This window comes from Bison bison, unplaced genomic scaffold (genome assembly GCF_000754665.1).
Source record: "Bison bison bison isolate TAMUID 2011002044 unplaced genomic scaffold, Bison_UMD1.0 scf7180017864043, whole genome shotgun sequence".
NCBI classification, from domain to species: domain Eukaryota; kingdom Metazoa; phylum Chordata; class Mammalia; order Artiodactyla; family Bovidae; genus Bison; species Bison bison.
Genome location: NW_011494615.1, coordinates 9,015,151 through 9,026,279, shown reverse-complemented (window position 1 = coordinate 9,026,279; position 11,129 = coordinate 9,015,151). Strand labels below are relative to the sequence as shown.

The 11,129-nt window shown below is 34.6% G+C and overlaps 1 protein-coding gene across 1 annotated transcript in view; it reads left to right on the top strand.

Moving 5' to 3' along the window:
* The first annotated feature begins 218 nt into the window (after window positions 1-218).
* Window positions 219-11,129, top strand: part of STT3B (STT3B, subunit of the oligosaccharyltransferase complex (catalytic)) — a 46,802-nt gene continuing 35,891 nt past the window's right edge. The window contains exons 1-2 of the mRNA XM_010835558.1: window positions 219-350; window positions 3,870-4,157. Coding sequence (XP_010833860.1) covers window positions 3,885-4,157 — 273 coding nt within the window. The 5' untranslated portion in view covers window positions 219-350; window positions 3,870-3,884. The remainder of the gene's footprint in view (window positions 351-3,869; window positions 4,158-11,129) is intronic.

Below are 11,129 nucleotides of genomic sequence, written 5' to 3'. Positions count from 1 at the left end.
AGAGGAATGGGTTTTTTTTTTTTTTTTTTTTTTTTTTTAGTTATTTTTAGAGGTATAAGCCAATTTCTTAGAAAATAATCTATTGTTCAGGTTTGAGGGAAATTGTTATGAAAGATATATTTATATAGCCATAGATTTATGTATAAAGAGTTAAATATAAAGTATAGTATTAGAAAGCTAGAGCTATTTCTTTCTAGTAAACCAAGTTTTATAACATTTCTTTTTTTCCTATTTTCTCTAGGTTTAACTATAGATCAACACATCATCTTGCGTCTCATGGGTTTTATGAATTTTTAAATTGGTTTGATGAAAGAGCATGGTATCCACTAGGAAGAATAGTAGGTGGTACTGTAAGTATATATGCAGTTACTCATGTTAATCTTAAATTTTTTCAGTGATTTGAGTAAATCATTCATCACTAAGGTGATGGCAATTCTTAAAAGTTTTATATAGTTAAATGATACGTTTTCTCTGGCTAATTATCTGTTATTTAATTTGTTAAATCTCTTTTCTTAATACTCTTCTTCACATACCCCCACCCCCCAGGCTGTTTTGGGGTTATCTCATACTAGCCATTATTTCTGACAAGTGGTGGAGGTTAGGAGGAGAAGCTCTTGTCACACTCTTAAGTTCAGGTTACTTGTGTTTTTGTTTTGTTCTATAGAAGCTTTATTGAAAAAAACATTTTGGAAGGAAATAAAAATGTAGAACAATCAGATAATTCTAATTTTCCTGGTCCTAAATCTGTCTCAGATTACTCCAGGTATTGTTCATAATTTATGAGAAATCAGAATGTCCAGAAGATGATAGAAAGGAAAATGTTTTTAGGATTTGGGATGTAAGGAGAATGGTTTGAGAGAAAATGAAAGACAAGGCACCTACTGGAGAAACATATACATTTAATATTTTTTTCTTGATCACTTTTGTCAGAGGTTTATCAATTTTAGTAGATTCTTTAACCCATTAAACTTTGTTGATTATTGAATATTTGTGTGTTACCTTCTGTTTGTTTCCTTCCTCCTACTTTCTTGAGTTTGATGTTTTTATCTAGTTTCCTAGATAATTTGCTCAATAATTTTCAACTTCTTTGTTACTAATGTATTTGTTTTGAAGCTCCAAATTGCCTCATGATCACTGTTTTAGCTACATTGCTTAAGTTTTGATATGCAGTGTTTTCATTGTCATTCAAGTCAAAATGTATTTTAACTTCTGTTATTATTTTCTCTTATTCATGAGTTACTTAGGACTGTATTTAACTTTTAAACATTAGAGAATTTCCTCATCATCTTATTTTGCTTTTTACTTCAAATATATTAATGTTAGAAAACAAATTCTATAATTTTAATCCTTTGAAATTTATTGAGACATGATTTGTGGCCCCAGGATATAGCCAAATTTTATAAATGTTCCTCTTTGTTTGGAAGGAATATGTTCTCCATGATAGTGAGATGTTATATTTATAAAATCTGGCACATCTTTTTATCTTTGTAAATAGGGATAATGATACAGAAGAATAGTCATGATAGCCTCTGAGGCTGATTAGAAAGGTATTGAATGGTGAAAGATGTGGTAGATGACTATTATCTGTACTGCTTGTGGTGTGAATGCTGTCATATATTTTATTGTACTAATCTTTGATTACTGTAGTTTGTTTCCTGCTATGTTTATAACTTTTTATCTTGAATTCACCCTCAGTTAAGGCTGGTTTTCTGAGATTCCTGGTGTCCTGGTATTTGGAACCATCCTTACAATAATCTTTTTCACTTCCCTTTTCTGGAGCCCTCAGAAGTTTAGGACTGTTTTTACAGGTTGTTTCTCAGTCTAAGTTTCTTATATGTGAAGTTGTTATAAATGTGGAGAGGGCTTCCCTGGTCACTCAGTGGTAAAGAACCCTCCTGTCAGTGTAGGAGATATAGGTTGGATCCCTGGGTTGGGAAGGTCCCCTGGAGAAGCAAATGGGAACCCACTCCAGTATTCTTGCCTGGAGAATCCCATGGACAGAGGAGCCTGGTGGGCTACAGTCCATGGGGTTGCAAAGAGTCGGACATGACTTAGTGACTGAGCTTGCATGTATAAATGTGGGACCCATACTCACCCATGTGGTGAATGAGTTATTTCTTGTTTTGTTTCTATTTAAAGATTTGGACGTAAGGGAGAAGTTGCTTACTGTTTCATTTGATGGGTGGGTAGAATTCATCTAGTTTCATAAACGGGCCCTGGGTTTGTGCTGGGAATTAGGCCTTTTCTTTAATCTCAGTGGTGAGCAATAACTATCCCCCAACCACCTCAAGTACCTAAAGTATATATTAGGGCCTCGAGTGTTTTCGTTTTTTTTTTTTTTTTAAAGACTTCTGAAATACCAGTGCCTAGTTTGAAATGCTTCTTTATGTTTGGAACCTGAAGGATTCCCTTCCAGGTTCTCTTTCTTTTAAGGTTAAACATGCCTTTTTTGTTGTTGAATGGTTTTGTTTGTCTAGAATACCTTGATTTTTTCATCTAATACTTCTATGTGTTGTTTTGTGTGTCAGTTCAGTCTACCATATTTAGATATTTTCAGATTTATTTCCATTTAAAAAAAAATTTTGCCAGGAAAACTATTCATTTGGGACCTGGTATTGTATATGTAATGGAACCAAATTTTAATTTTTAAGAATGGTGATGATTGCCATACTTTTTCCCCTTTCCTTATCCCACTCTCCTTCCATGCGTTCAGTAGATACTGTGCATCTATTTTATGCCTATCATTGTTATTTGGATGCTGGGGAAATTGTTCATGTTATTCTGGAGCTTGTATTCTGTGAGAGTGTTCATTTATTTATTTATTTTTGGACATGCTGTGCAGCATGTGGGATCTTAGTTGCCCAACCAGGGATTGAACCCATGCTCCCTGCATTGGAAGTGCGAACTCTTAACCACTGGATCACCAGGAAAGTCCCTAAGGGTATTTACTTAATAGATTGTAAGTAAATAAGTAAAATAAATACTATGTGAAATGGTGATAAGTGCTCTGGAGAAAAAGCAAAGGAGTTGGTTTAAAGACCATGGGCAGTTTGCAAATAGTATGGCTCATAAAATAAATTTATAACATTCTTTGTAGTTTCAGTGATGGAGAAAGAAAAAATCTTTTAGGATGTAGCTAAGAATGAAAGTGTAAATACACATTTTAATCACAAATAGCTCAGAATTAATGTCCTGTTTATTGTTCATTGAATCTTAAATGTTTCATGTTCCTCCTTTGGGGAGAGGTTGAAGAGTACAGCTGTTAACTAGGCCTATTCTAGTTGATTTGCTTTCCATTGTTAAGTATTTTAAGAAGTGTAAAAATGTCAACCTTCGAGGAGTTCCAAAATATTATATTTGAATTCACTAACTAGTCCTCCTTTTCCTAGCTAGAATTGTTCACTTTCCAGATCTTGACTTTGAAGGGAGGAAGAAATTATTTATAAATATCACTTAAATAATAACTGCACATAAATTTTTTTCATCTTCTGTTTGTTTCTCAATCCCTTAAACACAAGTATGGGCAAAATTGTTAAAACCCCATACTTAAGGATGTGTTAGATAGAACCCTGTTTATAGAGAAAGAGTTAGTGGGGACAATTATAAAGTTACTCAGTGTTCCATCATTAAACATCTTCACTTTTAATACTTCATTCAGTCTGATCTTTCTTCTTTTGCTTAAATATATATCTCTGCATATGAGAATTTTTTGTGTCCAGTTGAAAAAGAACATTTAATTTTGTAGTATGTAAAGAAGGCAAACTGTTGTGAGAGCTTATTCTCAACCTAATTATGTAATAATAAAGAGCTTAGTGTTTTCAGCTACCTCCTTATATTTGTAATTACATTTTCCTTTTTTTTTTTCATAGGTTTACCCAGGGTTGATGATAACAGCTGGCCTTATCCATTGGATTTTAAATACGTTGAACATAACAGTTCACATCAGAGATGTATGTGTGTTCCTTGCACCAACTTTCAGCGGCCTTACGTCTATATCTACTTTCCTGCTTACCAGAGAACTGTGGAACCAAGGAGCAGGGCTGTTAGCCGCTTGCTTCATTGCCATTGTGCCAGGCTACATTTCTCGCTCAGTAGCTGGGTCCTTTGATAATGAAGGCATCGCTATTTTTGCACTTCAGTTCACATATTACTTGTGGGTAAGTAACACTTGATGTTTTGTTACCATTAATACCCATGAACTTTCTACTGAAAGTTGTTATTATAGTTGCATGCAGAAAACTGTTACTGTTCATGACAAATAAGTCACAGCTCCAATAAAAGAGGCTATTGGAAAATAAGCTGTTGATTTTTTTGTTGTTGTTTCTTTACTAGTGGAGAGAGAGGTCAAAAATACTTACGAAAGCTGAAGTGGGGTTCAGTGGCTTAGGATGTTGAATTCTGTGTGTGAAATTTGCATTATTTTACTGTTGCCAAGTTATTTCTTCTTTCCCTATCTGTATACCTTCTGTTTATTTTTCTTGTCTTGCTTTATTAACTAGTACTTCCAGTATGATGTTGAAGAGGTGTAGTAAGATGATCCTCACCTGGTTCCTTTTCTTAGTGGGAAATCTTTGAGTTTCTCACTATTAAACATGTTGGTTATATGTTTTTTTGATCTTATTTATCAAGTTGAAGATCCACTTTAGTTTGTTGAGTTTATCATGAGTGGATGTTGGATTTTGTCAAATGCTTTTTCTCTACTGATACGTGATTGATTCATGAACAACACAGGTTTGAACTGTGCAGATCCATTTATACATATATATTGTTTTCTAGTAAATACATACTACAGTACTTCACAATTTGGTTGAATCCATAGATCTGGACCCAAGGATTATGTAAGGTCCCTACTATAAAGTTATATGTGGATTTTCTTATGCCAAGGAGGTAGTCACTGCTACAACCTCTGCCTTGTTCAAGGGTCAATTATAGTTACATATAGTTGTAACTATATGTAAATTCTTTGACCTTTTGATGTCATGAATACATTATTTTCAAATGTTGAACCAGTGTTTCATACCTGGGATAAATCTCACTTGGTCATGCTATATAATTCTTAAAATATCTTGTTAGACTTGATTTCCTAATATCTTGTTGAGGATTTTGTTTCTAATGAGAGAGATAATGGTCTGTAGTTTTTTTTTTTCTTATAGTGTCTTTGGTTTTAGTATTGGTTCTGGCCTTGTAGAATGAGTTAGGAAGTATTTCCTCTGCTTCTATTTCCAGAAAGAGATTGTAGAAAATTATTATTTTTATTTATTCTTTTTTAATCATTTGGTAGAATTTACGAGTGACCTCCCCCTTGGCCTGGTGCTTTCTGTTTTGGAATGTTATTATTTATTTATTCCATTTCTTTAATAGAGATCTAACCAGATTTTCTATTTCTTTTTGTTTGAGTATTAGCAGATTTTGCCTTTCAAGAAATTGGTTCATTTCGTTTAGGTTATCAAGTTTTTGGACAAAGAGTTGTTCATTGTATTTCTTTATTATCCTTTCAATGAATGTCCAGGGGATCTGTAGTGATGTTCCTTCTTCCATTTCCAGTATTAGTATTTGTGTCTTCTTTTTTTGTTATTAACCTGGCCTAGAGGTTTATTGATTTTTGTTCAGCTTTCAAAGAACCAGTTTTTGGCTTTATTGATTTTCTTTATAAATTTCCTGTTTTCAATTTCATTGATTTCTGCCCTGGTTCTTAATTCTGCTTTCTTTGGATTTAAATTACCCTTCTTTTTCTAGGTTCCTAAGGTGGAAACTTAGATAATCGTCTTAGATCTATCTTTTCTACTGTTTACATTCAGTGCTATAAATGTCCATACTAGCATTGCTTTTTGCTGCATCCCATAAATTTTGATCAGTTGTGTTTTCATTTTTATTTAGCACTATTTTGAAATTTCTCTTGAGGTTTTTGACTTTTGAATGTGCTTATTTAAAGGTATGTTGTTTAAATTCCATGTATTTTGAGACTTTCTAGTTATTTTTCTATTAGTGATTTTTTGTTTGATTTCATTGTGGGCTGAGAATTTATATTATATGACTTTTATTCTATTAAATTTGTTAGGATGTGTTTTATGGCCCAGATGTTGTTTATCTTGGTGAATATTCCATGCTGACTTGAGAAGAATATGTATTCTTCCATTACTGGATGAATTTATCTTTAGATGCCCACCATAGCCAGTATCCAGTTCATTGGTGGTGGTGTTGAGTTTTAGCTCTATCCGTCTGTCTGAGAGAAGGGTTTTAAGTCTCCAATTATGATAGTGGATTTATCCAATTATACTTGTGGCTCTGTCAGTTTTTCCTCATGTAGTTTGATAAACCTGTTGTTTGACATGCACACTTGAAGAATTGTTTTGCTGTCTTTGAGAATTAACCCCTTTATCATTATATAATGTACTTCTTGATCTCTGATAGCTTTCCTTGCTTTGAGGTAGGCTTTATTATATGTATCTTTATCAGTTCATTTCACTCAGTCATGACCAACTCTCTGCAACCCTGTGGACTGCAGTACACCAGGCTTCCCTGTCCATCACCAACTCCCAGAGCTTGCTCAAATTCATGTCCATCGAGTTGGTGATGCCATCCAACCATCTCGTCCTCTGCCGTCCCCATCTCCTCCTGCCTTCAGTCTTTCCTAGCATCAGGGTTTTTTCTAATGAGTCAGTTCTTTGCATCAAGTGGCCAAAGGATTGGAGCTTCAGCATCATTTTTTCCAATGAATATTTAGGACTGATTTCCTTTAGGATGGACTGGTTTGATCTCCTTGCAGTCCAATGGACCCTCAAGAATCTTCTCCAACACCACAGTTCAAAAGCATCAATTCTTTGGTGCTCAGCTTTCTTTATAGTCCAACTCTCACATCCATAATGACTACTGGAAAAACCATAGCTTTGACTAGATGGACCTTTGTCAGCAAAGTAATGTCTCTGCTTTTTGATATGCTGTCTGATGGAGCAAGTATCTTAATTTCATGGCTACAGTCACTGTCTGCAGTGATTTTGGAACCCAAGAAAATAAAGTCTGTCACTATTTCCATTGTTTTCCCATCTATTTGCCATGAGGTGATCGGACTGGATGCCATGATCTTCGTTTTTTGAATGTTGAGTTTTAAGCCAGCTTTTTCACTCTCCTTTTTCCCTGTCATCAAGAGGCTCTTTAGTTCTTTGCTTTCTGCCATAAGGGTGGTGTCATCTGCATATCTGAGGTTAGTGATATTTCTCCTGGCAATCTTGATTCCAACTTGTGCTTCATTCACCCCAACATTTTGAATGACGTGCTCTGTATATAAGTATCTTTATATATACTTCAAAATTTTTTAAATCTTTAAAGAAAGTATTTATTTCTGGCTGCACTGGATCTCCATTGTGGCACACAGTACTCTTCATTGCTGCATGTGAGTTTTCTTTAGTTGTGGTATGTGGCCGTCTTGCAGAGCACGAGATCTAGGATGGGCAGGCTTCAGTAGTTGTGGCACTTGGGTTCAGTGGGATCTTAGTTCCCAAACCAGGGGTCGAACCTATGTCCCCTGCATTGACAGGTGAATTTTTAACCACTGGACAACCAGGTGAGGCCCTGTATCTTTATATTCAAAGTGGGTTTCTTGTAGACAACATATAGTTGGGTCTTGGTTTTTGATGCACCCTGACAATTTGTTTTTTAATTTGTGCATTTAGACCATTGACATTCAAAGTGATTCTTAACTGTAGTTGGTTTAATATTTACCCCACATGTTACTGTTTTCTGTTTGGTACTCTGTTCTCTATTCTTTTTCTGCCTTTTGTGGTTTGAACCGTGCATTTCTTGTGTTCTGCTTTCTCTCTTTCTGGCACATCAGTTATGCTTTTTTAAACTGTTTATAGTGGTTGCCATAGAGTTTGCAGCAGACATACACAGCTGATTCAAGTTCACTTTCAAAGAATACTATACAGGCATACCTCGTTTTAATGCACTTCACAAATACTGCGTTTTTACAAATTGAAGGCTTGTGACAACCCTGCATCAAGTGAGTCTGTCAGCACTAGACATTTGCTCTCTTCATGCCTGTCATATTTTGGCTTTTCTCACAATATTTCAAACTTTTTCATTATTATATTTGTTACAGTGATCTGTAATCAGATTTTTGATGTTACCCTGGCAAAACGATTATAACTCCCTAAAGGTTCAGGTGATTGTTAGCATTTTTTCGCAATAAAGTATTCTTTATAAAGTATTATGTGTTATTTTATTAAACATAATGTACTCTTAATATTGAGGACTTTCCAGGTGGCTCAGTGCTAAAGAATCGACCTGCCAGTGCAGGAGTTGCAGGTTCGACCCTTGGGTCGGGAAGATCCCCTGGAGAAGGAAATGGCAACCCACTCCAGTATTCTTGTGTGGGAAATCCCATGGACAGAGGAGCCTGGTGGGCTACAGTCCATGGGGATAGCAAAAGAAACGTGACTTAGCAACTAAACAACTCATAATCGACTCCAGCTTAGTGTAAACATATCTTTTATATGCCTTGGGAAGAAAATTTGTGTGAGTGGCTTTACTACAATATTCAGTTTATTGTAGTGGTCTGGAACTAAACCTGCAATATATCTGAACTCTGCGTGTGCCACTTTATAGGCAGTGTGAGTACTTTATAGTAACAAAATAATCCCTGTATCATTACTGTCATGACATTCATATGTAATACATACATAATAGATTACATTGTTGGTATTATTATTTTCAATAAACTTATCTGTTGAATCAATTAAGAATAAGAAAACTAAAAGTTTTTAATTTCCCTTCACTTATTCTGACTTTGATGCTATTCCTTTCTTTAGATGCAGATCTAGGTTATTTTCCTTCTTCTTAAAAAACTTCTAGCTTTTATTGCAGGACAAGTCTGCTGTCAACAGATTTCCTCAATTTTCATTTATCTGAGAAAGTCTTGAAGCATAATTTCACCAGGCCCAAATTTCTAGATTGTTTTTTTCTTTCTTTCCTTTCTCAGTTCTTACATATTTCACTCTAATCTCATCTTGCTTGCATGATTTTTGAATAGAGGTCATGTGATCGTTATCCTTGTCCTTCTAGAAGTAAGGTGTCTTTACCTCTGGCTTCTTTTAGGGTTTTTTCATTATTGTTGATTTTCTGTAGTTTGAAAAAGATATGCCTAGGTGTGGTTGGTTCTTTTGGCATTTATTGCTTAACATTTGAGCTTTCTGAATCTGTAGTTTGGTTTCTGACTTTATTTAGGGGAAATGATCAGTTGTTATTGTGTCAAATATTCTATTCTTTCTCTCCTCTCCTGGTACTCTCATTACATGTATGCTATATCTTTTGAGGTCTTTTAACTAATACGTAGTGTTTAACATATATAAGTATATATTTTGACAATATGTATGACTGAATCTTGATAGTATAATGCCAAGTGGAAAAATAAATTGAGGTAGAATACACACAGTAATTTTAAGTAGTACAGAGTGTATTGTCAGTTTATACTTATTTATAATGAAAGTATAAAAATATGGCATTTATCCATCATATATACCAACTTTATGATAGTGGTTACTCTTGAGTATGGGTGAGTGATACTGAGGAAGGAAGTGTGAAGGGGGAGGTTCAACTATGTTAAAAACTTTTTTTTAATAAAATCATCCAGAGCAAATATGTTTTATTTGCATTTGGAAGTCTGGATGGCTATTTTTCTCTGCTCTTCTATATGTTTGAAACCTTTTGTGATAAATTTTTAAAATAATATATTCTATCTGTCGGGAATTTAAAAACATAGAAAATTAATATAAAGAAACCATCACCTGGGTATTACTGTCATTTGCATTTTGTCATAGTTTAAAATTTTTTCATGCTTTTATGAAATGCAAAAGTGTTACTGTTTAAATAGTTTTTTTATTCTTTTAAAAATAGCATGAGTCAACCATTGCAGTAGTGCCTTAACTGGCATGTTAATTACCTTTCATCATTTAAAAATTTAAGAAATTGAGACAAAATTCATGACATAAATTTACTTTCAGCCATTCTAAAGCGTACAGTTCAGTGGCTTTTAGTATCTTCTGTTTACTTGCAGAACATTTTATACCCCCTAAGGAAATCTTGAACCTCCCCCTTCCTTATTTTTTAGTTTCTGTTTGAAGACTTATTCTGGACATTTCATGTAGGTAAAATCCACATAAAAAAATGCATTCACTTAGCATAATCTTTGGTATTTTTGACATGTATCAGTATTTCTTTTTTGTGGCTGAATAACCCATTGAATTGCATTGTATTATATTGTATGGCTTCCCTGATGGCTCAGATGGTAAAGAATCTGCCTCCAACACAGGAGACCTGGGTTTGATCCCCAGGTTGGAAAGATCCTTTCGAGAAGGGAATGGCAACCCACACCACAATTCTTGCCTGGAGAATTCCATGGACAGAGGAGCCTGGTGGGCTACAGTCCATGGGGTCTCAAAAGAGTTGGACACGATTGAGCGAGTAACACTTTCCCTTGCAACCCATTGTATATATACCACATGTTTAAAATCCATTAGTGGATGGACATTGAGTAGTTTTCAAGTATTAACTATTAGGGGTAATACTGCCGGTGCACATTTGGGTACTCGTTTTTGTGTGAACATATATATATTTTCATTTCTCTTCCATATATATGTAAGAGTGAAATTGGGGGATTTGCCAGACTATTTCCTGCAGTGGTTTCCCCCTTTTACATTTCCACTGGTAGTGTATGAGAATTTTAATTTCTCCTGATCCTCACCAAAACTTCCCCCCACTCACCCAGTTTTTTTCATTTGTTTTACTTGACTATTGGTATGAAATGGTATCTCATGGTTGTTGCTTTGGGTTTTTCGTGTGTTTTTTAAAATTGTGGTAAAATATATGTAACATAAAATATGCCATCTTAACTATTAGAGTTCAGTAGTGTTTAACATTCAGTAGATTTATAATGTTATACAGTCATCACCACCATCCATCGCCATCGTTTTCCATAACTGCCCATTTTAACCTTCTCCAGCCCCTGACCCACCATTATTCTACTTTCTGTCTCTGTGATTTTGACAGCTCTTAAGTATTTCATATAAGTGGAATCATACATTTTTGTCTCTTTGTGACTGGCTTATTTCACTTAGTGTTATGTCCTCAAGATT